The sequence below is a fragment of the Vespa mandarinia genome, chromosome 4 (assembly GCF_050613455.1).
Source record: "Vespa mandarinia isolate Hongniang chromosome 4, ASM5061345v1, whole genome shotgun sequence".
Lineage (NCBI taxonomy): Eukaryota > Metazoa > Arthropoda > Insecta > Hymenoptera > Vespidae > Vespa > Vespa mandarinia.
The window spans coordinates 8,088,099-8,104,503 of record NC_140813.1 but is presented as its reverse complement, the minus strand read 5'-3'; the positions used below and the strand labels follow the sequence as shown (position 1 = coordinate 8,104,503).

The window sequence follows — 16,405 nt, the reverse complement described above, 5'->3', positions numbered from 1 at the left end:
GTATATTTTAATTAATATACGTTATATATTATATTATAATTTTTAATATTTATTTTGACACAATATATATATATATATATATGTATATATATATATACGTAATAATTATTATATTATAATAATTGTATATTTCATGTTATATAGAGTAATATTATATAATTATATAAGAGTGCACGCACACACAGATTAATATTATATTATAATATAATAATTATTATAGGCACAGACCAAAGATCATTCTCTTTCATTAAATATTTAATGAATTATATCCTTTTTTTTTCTTTCTAATTATCTGAAAATTGATTACAAAGATCATTTTATGTAATAAAGGTCTATTTTCTCTTATAAATCTTTCCTAAATATCCAGGAAGTAGTACCATCTGTTTCTTCTTTATTTTCTTTATAACGATCGTAATAAGTGAAGTACGAAGCCCTTTGATGAAGAGCTCGTTTCAAAGAAACAACTATGGTTCGTGATGAAGCGTTAACACGAGGAAATGAGTTATAGTAAGATGTAAGAAATGAAGGAAGGAACGCGTCACCGGATGTTCTACATTTTGGAATCCCGTTCGACGATATACATATACAGATACCTACTTAGGCAGCTATATACATATATACATAAATTCATTCATCCGTATACATGTACATATACATATATAAATATGCTCACGCCCCCATACACATACTCATACACATACACATTTACATGCGTACACATATACGTATACAAAAATGTACGTACACGTGTATATATGTATATATGTACTAATATACACATATACATGTGTACGGAGGTCGTTGAAAGAAGTGGATAACTGTGGTGTTTGCGCATCCGCTTGTGGTGTATTTTTAGGATCAATCGGTTCAACGCGTTGCAAGGGAGGAGAACGGAGTAAAGGAGAAGAAAGAGAGAGAGAGAGAGAGAGAGAGAGAGAGAGAAGGAGGATTCACGGTTTAGGAATGCCGTTCTTCTCTTCTCTTTTCTTTCTACCTTGTGGATCTTTACCTGGTCCACGACGTCACCACAACATTTTCTCAAGGGATATTTCAAACCGTACAAATAATCCAAAAACCGGATTAAACTGTTCTCTTCAAAGTTCTTTCGAATCTTTATACATATAATTAGATTATTTTATTTCATTTCTTTCTTTTATATACTTTTTCTATATGTTAATAATTAGTAAAAATTGAATTTATTTTTTACTTTGTGATACCTTGATCTACATTATAATCAGTATTAGAATCATTGAGAAATAAATCAACTTTTATAATCAATAGTTCGTGCTTTGTTTTCGTTAATATATGCTGTTTAACGATTACAATGAATTCTGTTTGTAATAATTAATTTAATATTGGATGATTCAAATTATAAAAGGAATACAATCGTACGCGATTTTAGTTGTATTGAAAAGATTCGTTAGATTTTAAATAACAAATTTTAATTTTGCTTTCTTTCATTTAAAGTTAAACATGAAATTTAACGATGGAAATGTTGTTAATATATTTATGTTTTTTTATTTGTTCAAATAATCAGAATTTTATTGGGCATGAAGGATTTAGCGACAAATAACAAAGTAAACTTTCGTTAACAATAATTGTTAACAATATTATTAAGTAGTTAATCTTTTAGATGGTCTCATAAAAACTCAAATACCATTTGTTTTTATTATATCCCAATACTAATCGATTACAACTTTCATAGTAGGAAAATCATTCATGTAGAGATTTTCTAATCCATTAAAAAGTAGCAATTGATCGATCATTATATAGAATTTATCCGTATCTTTACGAATGACCAACTCCACATTCCTTAAGGCTGCCATCACGAAAGTAAAAGTTTCTTAACGAGAATCAAAGCAACAGCAAGAAGCAACAAGCAAGAGCAATGATGCCAATCCTTCTACGAATAAATCCAACCCTAGATTTTCTAATGCTCACGATTTCGCTGACCATAGGAAATAAATATTTCAAGCTTTCACGTCGCATCTTGAGTTCCTATCTCCGAGAGAGAAAAATGATCAGACAATGATCAGACTTTTTTGTTATTATCTTTTCTTTTTTTTTTCTATTGTCGTATTGAAAATAAAAAAAAGGAAAAACAGATCAGTAATAAATTATTTGATGACCGATATAATTTACTACCTTAAATCATTAATGAGAACCTTATATCAACACCTGTTTCTACCTGTGAGCTATATATATCCATTGGGCGTGACCTTTTACAAACGAAGGAGGATTTCTCTTTGAGAGAATTATTCTTGAAGGAACGTTATTAGGTATAGAAGTTACAAGGAAAGTTACTTTATTATCTGGCTTTTGACTTACCGTTTGGACAGGTGAAGACGTTCGTTGTAGGAACCTGGAATAAAAAGAAATAATGTAGATTTTAGTGAATTGTAGATTTTAGAATGTGCAGTTACATAAAAGTACTAGTTAAAAAATTCCACCTGTACTTTTTGAAGTATAAAAAGAAAATTTTATTGTTTAAAATACATTTTTATCTTCTTGATAAAATTCATGAAGATAAATGATATTAATGCGTTTACTTATACGAATGTATAATTTTATTCAAAACAGAATAAGCACATATAGAAATATACACACAAAAGAAAAGTTTGGGTGTTACGATTTCCATTTATTTTTTCAAGAAGAATAATTTCTCACGTTATGATTAAAATCAATGTGTGATATATAATTATGAAATCAAAAATATGAAAGTAGCAAATGTCGCGTGAATCGTCAACGTAGAATTCCCACGATAGTCAACGAAGAAGTAACAAAGGAAAAATAAAATAACGACAAAAAATGAGAATACCTCGAAGTTACTCTCACTCCATTGTAACGCGAGATCATCGGGAACAACCCGATTACGTATCTTACAATTAACTTGACTTGCGTTACACGTACCAAAGTATAATTTAACAATGGTATAATTACTTATACCGTAACGAAATTATGAACGAAATGATGCCTCGATTAACATTGTAAAAGGTATGAAGAATTTTGAACGACCCTAAATTTTGGTTCTAAGGTGTTTTATTTCCTTTTCTATCATTCTCTCTCACCCTCTTACTGCACTTCTCCCACTTCCCAACGCATTCATTTCAATTCATTCTATCTAGCAGCTTGCCCTTTTTCTATCATGACACTTCCTATAGTTTAAAATATGTTGCAAGAGCAAGTATGTTGTGACATTGTCGACTTTAAAGAGAGTCGAAGCTCAATTCCACATGTATGTACAGGTACATGCGTGCACACGTGCGTGCGTGCATGCGTGAGTAAGTGAGTGAGTGAGTGAGTGAGTGAGTGAGTACATGCCTATCCTGAAATTCACTTTCACCTCGGTCTCAGTATTATACACTACATCAAGTATGGTACCCGGTGGAAACGGGTAGGCAGTGTAACTTCCACGGAACACCGACATGCGAATTACTTCATATTCCGCGGTTAAAATTTCCCAAGGATTCTTCTAAAAGGATAAGAATAAAATAAAGAGATAGAGAAATATAAAAAAAAAGATTAAACGAAAGGATAAATAATGAAAGAGAGAAAACGAGAATTACAGAAAAATAAACGAAGAAATAGATAGATAAAAAAGGATAGAAAACAAGGGAGAAAGAAAGAGAGAGAGAGAAAGAGAGAGAAATCAAGAAAGAAAGAAAGAAAGAAAGAGAGAGAGAAAGAAAGAGAGAGAGAGACCAAGAAAGAAAGAGATGAGAGATGGAATATAACTACTCCAATATCTCTCTCTATCTTTCTCACTCTCTATCTCTCTCTCTCTCTCTCTCTCTCTCTCTCTCTCTCTCTCTTCCTCTCCGTGACGCGTGAAATAAAAAGAGAAAAGTAGACACCTACATACTTTCAGTTCTTCTTCTCTCTTCGCCAACACGAACGCGTACTTTTATCCGTCGCATCGAAACCGACCCGTTATTCGTCACCGTTATGCCATCCGCGCGTAACAGCGACGCGACTCGAAATCGAATTCAGTTTTAACCGACTTCATCGATCGTTGTTTTAACCCGTTGCTCGATATTTTTTTTTTATTTTTCTTTTTTTTTCCATCGACTTTCCATGGTTCAATGAATATTGGAAAAAGTTCAAATCTATTATCGTTAATAATTTGTTAAGTTGTTAAACTAGTAAGATGATAAGAAAAATTGTATTAATTTTATATGGAAATAAATATGTTCGATTAAATATGCATTAGATTTTTTGAATTATTTATAAACGTTACGAAAGATTATATTCAGTTACAGCATTCGTTTACGAAGGATGCTGTAACGTAATATTTGATATTACGTTTATTATGATTTTTTAAATTTAATACTTCAATCTTCACTGATTAATATTAACAGTATAATAATTTTTACAGGATAATTCTATTAATATCTTCTTTTCTTTTTTATTTTTTCATTAGATAAGAATATATAAGGATAGTTCATTCACCCCATGACGAATCGTGGTTAAAAAGAACGTGTAAATAATTAATAATGTTCTCTTGTCAGAATGATAATTGATATGCAGCCATCGTTGAAAACTATGTGTGACTTGTCGCGCATTAGCAAATGACGCGTGACCTTGCTTCATGAATGATCTATAAGAAAAAGGACAAGGATAGTGACTGAATGCGAAGATATTATATTATATAAAATAAAAGAAAAAAAAAATGAATTTGAAAACATGATTCTGCGAATCATGTATCAGTAACCATTCTACGCAATCAATTACGAGTTTCGAAATTCTAAGCAAATATTTCTTCGATCGATACTTGGTTGGAAACTAGTTGGTAAATTTTGCAATTCTATTACGATGTTATGTATAATTATTCTATCATATATCTTAATTAAAATGCTCACCTGAGACGCCGTGAGCCGTACATGGCACAAGAGGAAGGCGATCAATATGGTCGCCAGTTCTCTTATCAGCATATTTCTGAAACAGAAGAAAAAGGAACGTTAAAAGAATAAATTAAATTTTACATTTTCAAGTTTTTCATTATTATTAAAGCTCATAGAATGTATTTAGCAATATTTGTGAAAGTGACCTATTTCAGAAATTGGTAAAAATTGAATTCATAAAAGAAAAAAAAAAAGAAGAAAACAAACAAAAAAATAAGAAAGGAATGTAATATCTCAAAATGAAAAAAACATATGATATAGGTCATTTTCGTAATTATTAACTCAATCAATTTTTCTACTCATTTCAAGCAATACTGTAAATTCTATAGAAAATACTGCTTAGATCATCGACGATTGTAAAATATTCGGAATTTTTAACGATAAATCATAGAATTCATATTGAGAAAAAAGGCACGAAGAATCGTTGAGTTTCAACGATGAAAAGTATGCGGAAGGTATCGTCGTGGCAATTCACCGAGCATAGAATATATAAATGCATATATACATATATATATATATATACATATATACAAATACTCGTAAAATTCCTTACGGTTTCTGTGGTTCGATCACTTCTCCCTATCACTCTGTCTAACGCATATTAAACTTTATTTTTGATCCCTCGACGTTCATCAATAACATCCTTTGTTAATATTTACCTAAAGTGAAATTCTGTTACACCAATCGATTCAATATTTTTAAATCTTAATAATAGCATAAGAAGATCGTTGATCACCACTTAGATATCGTATAAAATTTCACCAAAAGTATACTTATTCTTAACATGTTATTGATCAATTATATTTTATTTATCAATTTTATACATAGATCAGATACATTTATTAAATACATGAAAATATAAATATTCTATGGTTTATAAAATTTGCGACATAAGAACATCCAAAGGATAAATAGCTAAAATAATTTAACATAATAAGATTTTCTAATCTTGAAGATCCGTTAGAGATAGAACTAAATGAATTCTTGTATGAAAACCAGCTAGTAGTGAAGACAACAAACGACCATTCAGAATATAGGTATAACGGTATTGTTAAAGATAATCGAAAGACCTATATCCTATAAAAGACATATGGCTATCAGGCGTACATCCGCCGGAAAACGTGGCATCAAACCTTGCACCTGACCATACATGTTTTTCACAGACATTCTAAAACTGGATGCAACTTTAAATTTATCGAAAATCGAACAAGGAAGATCGATAACAGTTAAATATACATACTTAAGTAATTTATTTATCGGATTTTCTAATGGAAAATATTTCATTCTAATCGAAAAATTCTTCTGACGATCAATTTATGTGGATACATTAAAAAGAATAATATAAGAGTTTTATATTAATTAATTTTGAAAGCATAATTCATATTTTTAAAAGTGATAGTAGTCTAGTTAATAACAAAAGAAAAGTATAATCAAAGTTAGTTTCTTAACTATAGATTTATGTTTTATTTGTATTACTTATAGCACACTTTATATAATTAATTATATACAAATTAATTGTATAAAGTTGATATGAGTTTTGTATTAAGCAGAAACTTAACGAAAGATTTTAATCAGAATTATATATCGTTTGTTTTACAATAAATGTTTGTAAAGTAATATTTGATGTTTTTATCTCGTTAGTATAGAACTTACTTAAAAAAATTTGAAATTCTTGAAATAAAAACAAAGCAGCAAACATTTAAAATGATTTTAGCATATTCACGCAACATTTTTTTTATTCCAAATAATTTTGGTCAAACAAAATGGCTGTAACAAGTTAACCGAATTTTTTCATTTCATTTTACATACTTTCTGAAAGTAGATCTTCTTTCGTACGATCGTGGTTTACCGTTAATATCTCGGTACAAATACACAAGGTCTGTCTCATTAACCATGGAAGATCAATCATCTTACGTGATATTTTTTTTCTAGCTCGACGAAAAGTTCGAAGAATCTTTACGAAGAAGTAAAGAAAACTTAGCATCAAGCAAGAAAAGAACCTGTAATCGTCTTCTTTGACTGTGTTTACGTGAAACTTCGCTTCGCTTCGTGAACAATTTTCCTTACAACAGGTAGAAAATTATTTTGCACTTAAGATGGATGTATTCGCGGAGTTCTCGGTATTAAAACGTAACTCGTTCGAACATGATTCGTCGTAACGAACAAACAAAACAACTATACTTCTTTGGTTGAAATCGTTCAAGTTCAAGAAAAAGACAAAAACAAAATATCTTCCATTTTTTACAAATTTTATTGGTTAAAAAAAAACATTGTCAATGATAATTTATTTATAATTATCATTAATATAAATTATTGTCGTTTGATTATTTGCAATTCATAAAGTGATTATAGTAAATAACGAATATAAAAATGAGATATCTCATCACGGAGATGATTCTAGCATCAATATAAAGCCGGATAATATCAAATTTCCGTTCTGGATGCAGATCATCACTACCAGACGACGAACACTATGTTGACAATGAATTGAAATACGAAGAGGGACACACGATTCTAAGGTCGCCTTGTTCCTTGTGGTTTTATGAGTAACTTGTGTGTGTGTGATACTTTAAAGTCGTATTATCTTACCACTCTTACATTTCTCTTTCTTTCTCTCCTCCACTTTTTCTTCCTTTCTCTCTTTCTGTATATATGTATATACATATACATTTTTATATAAATAGATATCTATTTATAGACAAATATAATACATATATATATATATATGTATATGTATGTATATATATAGATTATATAGTACGTGTATATATGTATGTATGTATGTGTCCAACGTAATTATCATATTTTACAATTTTTAATATATTATATTTAATTATCTTTAAGACAGATTTGTTAAGAAAATCATAGAAGTTTTTATTTGAAAGATAGATAGATAGATAGATAGAGAGAGAGAGAGAGGGAGAGAGAGAGAGAGAGAGAGAGATTATTTTTTTATTTTTCTTTGAATTTTATCTATCGGAATGCACATGTTTAAAGTTAACCGTTCCTAACAAATTATATCGATATTGGAATACACTTGTTTATAATTTATCAAGATAAAAATAAGCAACATGTTATGCTGAACTGTTTGTTTGCGTCCATTAGTTACAATTTCAGCTGTCACCAGAGCGTGACGTTTCCCACAGTATACCGTAGTACATCACTAATCATCTTGTTACTTTAGGAATTCTATTCGATTGATTTTATTCAACAAGGAAATTCTATGTTTGATTGATAATTTTACAAAATCATTAGAGACAATATTTGCATAAGCTAGTTTTTTGAGAAAAAAAATGCAAATTTGGAAGCAATTATAGTTAGATTATTTATTACAATCGAAAATAAATGAATTCCAATAGTTATTAATTTATTGAAATAAATTTAATATTATAATATTAATTTTATTATATATTGAATATCTTTCATATATCTTTATTAATTATGTTTTAAATTATGTTTTATATTATTTGTTATTATCAGAAATAATTTAATATTGTTATTAGGACATATGTATTAATTTATTATATATCTAATTTTAATAATTATATGTTACTATACATAATAATTTAAAATTATCGTAGATATACTTTTGTGACTAGAATATTTTAGAATGCATTTCGTTTGAAGTTGACAAGGTACGAAGAGTTGAAGTTTTTAACGAATATGAATTGAAGTACCGCTTGATATCATCCAATCGCGATTTCCTGTTCGTCTTACATGGATTTCCGCTTGTCGACGAATTTGGTGATCGTACAGACATAATACTTATCGACGACGAATCGAGATACGATTTTTAACGAAGAGCTTATATTCACTCGTACAACGGTACGTAGCATTAAAATATGCACTTTGTAAAGATCTGACGTATGCAACATGTCACTCAAACACGGATTCAATTTATCAGAATAATGATATCAACGTGACAAGAATGTAAAGATCAGTTATTTTTTTCTAATTCATTGTGACGAATATATGATCTTTCAATCGATCGACGACTTTGTTTCTATGATCTTTCGATCATTCTAAAAATGACTCGATCGATAATCTTTCAAACATAATATATTTCATTTTTAATCTTGTTATCAAGAATTCCTATTGTTTCGTTTTAACAATAGGTAGTTAGTAAATGTTATCTGGTCTTAATATATATATATATATATATATATATATATATATAGTTTTTGCTTTTATTATATCAAGAATTTCTATTATTTTGATTCAACAATTGATAATTAAGTAATTGATCTAAATTAGATCTAAAATAAAATAATGTAATACGTTTTATGATATGTATCTTCACAAACGTTGTAAACATTGTAATGTTGTTGACACGTATGCTTTCGCAGGCAATGTAAGCAGTTCATTCGAGAATTATACGTTGTTCCTGAGAACACGTTCACCGAATCCTCGAATCGATATTAATCGGTACGAGGCCTAAGTTTATGTATTGTGATGTGACCGATTGAATAATGATAGGCAAAGTATAATAATATAATATATATTCTTAAGATGTATTGATTATATTAGTGAGACGCTTTATGTGATACGTTAGAGTTTTAGGAAATGTTATTTATGCAGTGACGGTGATTGTACTTTAATGAAAAAATTTTTGCTTGAGCTTTTTAGGATTATTTTGCAACTAACTATTCTAAATGGAATAATTTGGGAAAAGAAAAACAGGAAAGGGAAAATGTATAAGAGGAATTTCACGTAAAGGGAAGGAATTATCTTTTATAGGTTGTAGAATAATCACACGAACGGTTCCTTTTTTGAGTTTATAAAAAAAGAAATATTTTAAAGATAGACTCTAAACAATAACGTGATTACCTTAGGTTACGAAAATAACTCTTGCTTTTATTATTTGGTCTTCTAAATTCTACAAAATTATGAACTTAACTAGAAATAACAATAACTCGAACAATGGTGATTAATGTGTTTTTTAGCGAACGCCCAAAGAATTCTCATAGTCAAATAGTCTTCATGATAGTATACAACTATTGAGAGAAAGTTTGATATCACTAAGAGTACGATATTGAGCGTCAAAATGATGCTTAATCTTTATTTTTATTATCAAGAATTTACGAAATAAAATTTTGTTCGGACAATTTATACTTGTTAAATATTATTCGGTAAAAAGAGTAAATAATAAAATACACCTGATCGATTATAATATTGTTTATCAGGATAAGAAAAAGAGATTCTTAAATGGTATGAGATCATTGTTAACCTTTCTACGTGCTCAAGGAGGTAGAGATGAAAATGATTAAAGCGCAGTATTCATGCGAGAGGAAAAGGACGGAAGAATTTTGCAAGGATCGAGTACTTACAACGACAACGACAGCGATTTTGCTTGTGGGTGCAAGCTTAAGAATAGGTCGTGGGAAAAGTACGGTAAAGGAAGTTCGAGCAAGAACTTGTCTTTGTGCGTTGTAGATCTGTACGAGTAGTTCCCCTTTTACCTTTCATTCCTCCTAACGTAATATATCGTAAACATTTATCAAAAGATTCTCATCGTGTCCACGTGCTTACAACTCGCAAAACATTTCTACTTGCTTTTTTTTTCTTTTTTTATTCTCGTAATTGATTCGCCTTTGAAGCGATTCGATCGAAATCCATGAACGTTAAAAAGAACTAAGTTACTTCAGTTATATTTCAATGATGTAATAACTTTATACGGTTACAGGTTCTTATACTTATATTTAATATGAAAAAGAATATTATGAATTCTGACGTAATATTTTTGTCGTAATAAAAGTTTTCATTACCTTTCATGCATACAACTATTATTTACTATTTACTTGAAACTTTCTTGTTTTAGATTATAAGATTATTATGAATGACTTAAGTATTTGAAATTAAAGTGTACTCAATTATGTTACGATATTTAAAGGAAGAATTAATGGAAGTTAATGAAAATAGGAGAAAAATATTAAAATAATAAAGATCGATGATGATACTTTAATATTGAAAATTTGACAAATCATCTAATGTAAATTCATCCCTTAGAAATATTTTTAACATTTTACGTCACACTTTTGCATATATGTATTATATTTTTTTATATGATATATTGTATATGTAAGTTGTTATTGTATACATTGTAAAACTGTAAATATCGCGAATTTTCGATATTATTATTATAGTTTGATATAATTAGTAAAAGCAACAATCACACATAGTAAAAAATTAAATTTTTAATCCAACAATATTCTCATAGCTCTACAAAATATTTTTATGTAACTGTGGTAACTATAAAAATACATATATTGGATTTTTTTGTACTGCATTTTAATAGTAAATAAAAACACGAGATTGATATTTAATAATCTTCGATATTATCGATTGTAAGACGTCAGGAATAAAATTAACGTTCGTCGATCAATCGACGTAATAATGTTGAAATAATCTTGGGAATCGAGAAATTCCGTTAGCAACCCCATTAGTAGTAACATATTGTGGTATAATCGAGTTCGTGGAACGTCCCGCTTTCGAATAAATTTATTATGTAATTACGCGTTCTATTGCAGTGCACACGTTTCCATTGAATATTATGTATAATATAGAATTAAAAGAATATCGTTTAATCATAATTTACATATATATATATATATATATTCAAATATATATTTGTCATCGATTTTTTTTAATGCATAGAAGTTAGTTAACAACTATTATCATTAAAGATCATTTTGAAAACTATTGTGTATCATCTATTTCTATTATCGTGTCATCGAAAATTTTCAATACTTATCGATTTATTGTTTTTGCGATTGATTGTTTGTTTTTTTTTTTTTAGATTTAATTCAGATAAAGATTCTCATCTATAAATAACTATAAATTCACTTTAAATGACTTTAAATTAAAATCTCTCCTTGTTAAAATAAATTCTATTGCTTAATCCTACACATGACATCCATGTTGGATAGATTATTATTGAAAAAAAAATTTTTGAATTCGTATTAATTTCCTATCGACATCGATTTCGATGATCTTATTTTTAACGACGATTTTAATTTTCGAATCATCATTTTTATTTTCGAATAATGAATTAATTTTTCTAATTTCTTTTTTTTTTTTTTTACTTTCTTCTTTCGAATAACAAGAAAATAAATCCACGTGGTGACATCGCCGGATTTCACGTTTCACACGGTTCGTCGACCGATAACACCGTCCACCAACCAACATGTTGTCCGCTTCCACGCGCAAGGAAAGTGCAGCAGCGTTGAACAGCAAGGCTGGAAGAGAGAAGACGAAGGAAACGGCAGAACGAAATTACGAAGCTGCGCCTAGGCGAATAGCAGGCATACCTACGTACACGATATACTCTACTGTTCCTTTTCTATCTCTCTTTCTCTTTATATCCAGCATGCAGGGCGTGGCTGCTGTTGCCTGAATCAAGAAATATTAGAACGATATGCTTCCTATGTTTCATTTTCAATTTCTTCACGGTTGGTACGCGATTATTATTATCTGGTATTTATCTAACGCACTTGCCCGTGCACAGACGTGTTCTCTCTCCCTCTCTGTCTCTCTCTCTCTGTCTCTATCTCTGTCTCTGTCTCTCTCTTTTCTTTTCCAACGCTCTCTAGTATACTTTGCATACGTTTGACTTTTAAGCCGTCATATTGACTGACTTTATTTTTTTTTAATTTTAACAGCACGTCTGGTACGCATTTAATGTTCTTATAGAAAAAATGTATCTTTCAAGGGTAGATAAGTTAAAAATATGTTTTTACATACAGTATCATTTTATTTTTGCACACTTTTTTTATTCGGTCATTGGTATTAGTTACCTGTTTGGAATGTATTATATCTTATAAGACCTCTATCAAGTTATCGTCTGACGAGCGTGAATTCCTCATTAAACCACGAGTTGGAAGGTCGTAAGGAATACTGGTTCACTGGTGTACTTTCTTATGTGAATAGAATCGACTCTATCGAGCATAGCCATGTACAAATTATGTTATTTGTATTTGCCAACCAATGTAAAGATCGGATAACAATTTTTATCGAAAGGCAACATGTTCATTGAAATGTGAACATAATGGAATTATCAATATTTGAAGTTTGAACAGGGTTAGGTTGTTAGAACTAAAACGTCTTATGCACCTACACAAGAGAACTACCACCTGATGGAGCGTCCTCCATTCTTTTACCTGTGCTATCCCAACATCCTACCTACATACCTACCTATCTACCTACTTATCAACCTACCTAACTCAACCCACCAGTCGTAAACTCCACGAATTAGATCCGGTATGGTACTTTTCTTTCAAAAGATCTTTCCTAGAACAGGTTTCTTTGAAGATCTTATGTTCGAAATATTTCGAAAAATATTGAAGAATCGAAGAGAGTAAAAATTTTGGAGATTGCAAATGAGCTAATTGTCTTGAAGTTGATCATTCAACGATTATAGATCTAATAGTATTAAAAAAAAACATAATAATAATAATAATTACGACAAATATCTTGTGTAATTACGATTAGAGATCAATAGAAATTTTTAAAATCTAAGATACCTGCCGTATTATCGAATAACGAATTTAATATAATTTCTTGGCGATTTCGAAATATTTTTATTTTTAATTTCACAGATGTTCAATTAACCTGTCATTACTGTAAGACATAAAGAAACATAAAGATTCATACAACGAGGAGGTTAACGAAGTAAGGCGAGAAAGGCCGAAAGAGTCGAGAAGGGATCGACTTTAACGATCAGCAGGAAGCAGCAGTCACGCTTGCGATGGCACATCGCCTCATCATGAAAGGAGATCCCTCGGTCTCTCTTTTCTTTTTCTTTTTTTTTTCCCTTTTTTTTCTCGACCTTTATTCCTACACGAGATGCAGCCACGCGTTCCACAAAATTTCAAGATACTTATATATTCAGAGACGATCTGTTTATGCACGTGTACATAAAGATAAATAACACATAGATACATAGACATATATATATATATATATATATAAAGAAAGATCTTTCGATCTTACTATGACTTACGTTCTCTTTCTCCTCTATGTTTCACGAGACGATCTATTTCCCGGGTACATGTACATACACACCAGCTTGGATCCTTCCTGCGGAATCCACTCGACGAAGCGAGTCACTGCACTAACCGAGTCTCTCTCTCTCTCTCTCTCTCTTTCTTTCTCTCGTTCTCTCTATTTTTCTCTCTCTTTCTCCTTTTTCCTTCGTATTCCGTTAAAAAGAGAAATTCAAGGTTGCGTAGCGAAAACGATAAAGGACCTCGAAATCACGAAACACCTTTTGGGATCGTTCAAGGCAATGATCAGCGAAGCAAGCTTACACTGAGACGGTGAAAAGAGATCCGGATGATCTTGGAAGGATTTGACGAGGAAAAGATTAATTGAAAAGAAAGTTGCGAGAAAGAACTCACGTCCGAAATGAATAATAATAATAATAATAATAATAATAATGTTAATGATATTGATAATAATAATAATAATTATAATAATAATTATAATAATAATTATAATAATATTAATATTAAAACAAATAGAAAGAGAGGTCGAGTAAATTCAGGGTCACGGAGCTCCTTTTCTCCGGCCCACCGTTTCGAGACTGAAGAGCTCGCTAACTCTCTCTTTGAGACCAGGTGAACGGCGCCGTGAGTTAACCTACCTAAGAGGGAGCCTTCTCCTTCATCAAGAAATGAGAGAGACAGAGAGAGAGAGGACGAGAAAGAGAGAGAGAGAAAGGGACAGAGAGAGATAGAGAAAAAGAAAGAAAGGCAAGGAAAAAAGGAAAGAGCCGTGAACGTAGGCGCGCATAAAAGGTGGAGGAGACGGTCGGTTATCCTCGCCTTTTAGCCGAAGATTACCGAGACGTACTTCGGCTTTCGATTTCTGACGATCTTACTCGAAGAAGAATATAACTCCAAGAATAGTCCTCGAGGATGTGAACGAAACTGTAACCGTGACATTATCTAAGTATAAATTTCCGTATTCTTTACTTATTTATTTATTTATTATTTTATCTATCTATTGGAAGTAAAAGAAATTCATTCGATTAATCTTCTAGAAGAAAAATGAACAAAGTTTTGTTATCTTACTTTTTATTCTTTTAATAAGTGTGACGTGAATCTCGATGATAATAAAAAAAAAAATGTCAATGTAAGTATAATTCGATTTATTTTTATTTTATTATTCGATCATTTATGTTTTAATAATTTATATTTTTGTATACTTCGAAAAATTCCGAGTATCATAGTAAACGAAGGGAAGCAAAGACGTGAATGTAGCGTTCGTGGCCGAACAACCGTCAGACTCGGTTTCAATGGCGATTGCTCGCGCACGCTAGAAGAAATTCGTGTTATTAACAAGAAGAAGGTATACTTGGCCTCTTCGAGAGCGTCTTATTTGACAAAGGAAAGGAAACGTAAGAGAAAGATAAAGAGAGAGAGAGAGAGACAGAGAGAAAAAGAGAGAGAGAGAGAGACAGAAAGAAGGAAAGGGTTCTTTATATTGCATAGAATCTGCACGATCTCTTAGAAATCACGATTTCTTTAAATTACAGTATACTTATTGTTAATGGTGCTTCAACGTTTATTAAAAAAAGAAAAAAAAAACAGTAATAAAAAAAGCGGACATAGTAAGCTTCGTATTAAAAAAAAAGGTAGTAGAATGTTCGATTAGAATGGAATGGTCATGAATAACATCTGATCACGTAACGTTCCACGAATGGTAACTTATTGGCGCCAATGATCCGTGCTGTAAAGAAATAAATGGAAGTCTAACGGAGAAGAAAATAAAATGAAAGAGAGAGAGAGAGAGAGAGAGAGAGAGAGAAAATTCATTATCAAAAAGAACTTGGATTGAAATAATTTTTCTAGAAACTTAACACGTTCACTTTTAAACGATCTTAGTTGATAATAAGTAGGCGTACAAGTTTGCAAAGGAGAGACATCAATGCTTGAATAAGAAAGGTCGTTGAGCGAGATCGGTGGAGTCGTTCCACTCTTGGCATGTCGATGGGTGCTGGATTTCTTTTTCTTGGTAACTTGAATGAAAGCCGTAATTGGACCGGAGATGTGCCGCGAAACGATTTCGTTTAATAAGATATATCAGTGCGATGTTGATGTTATCTCTCTCTCTCTCTCTCTTCTTCTCTAATCTTATCTAATAAGAAGAAAAAAAGAGAGAGAGAGAGAGAGAGAGAGAGAGAGATAATTGAAATCATTTATTTCAAAATAGGTAATCTCAGGAAAAATCATTTTCAATCATTTATGGAGAAAAAAGAGCTATTAAATAATAGTAATATTTTAATTAACGTCTATATCTATTTAATTAACATTAATATTGTAACGATAAGGAAAAAAAATTAATTTCTCCGATTAAGATAAAATGTTTTAATACGATGGATTAAATTAGAAGAAAAAGAGAATGATCGGAATATTAGCAAATTCCATGCAATGTCTAGGTACAAGCTTAACAATCTAGTATTAACAAACAAGCTAACTGTCTAGTAACAAGCTTAATCACGATAG

General features: G+C 30.5%; 1 protein-coding gene across 1 annotated transcript in view; it reads right to left on the bottom strand.

Annotated features, from left to right (window-relative positions):
• Positions 1–14,458, bottom strand: part of uif (sushi, von Willebrand factor type A, EGF and pentraxin domain-containing protein uif) — a 33,980-nt gene extending 19,522 nt beyond the window's left edge. The window contains exons 1-3 of the mRNA XM_035869542.2: positions 13,900–14,458; positions 4,860–4,935; positions 2,329–2,362 (exon numbers count right to left, since the gene is read on the bottom strand). Coding sequence (XP_035725435.1) covers positions 2,329–2,362; positions 4,860–4,931 — 106 coding nt within the window. The 5' untranslated portion in view covers positions 4,932–4,935; positions 13,900–14,458. The remainder of the gene's footprint in view (positions 1–2,328; positions 2,363–4,859; positions 4,936–13,899) is intronic.
• Positions 14,459–16,405: the final 1,947 nt, after the last annotated feature.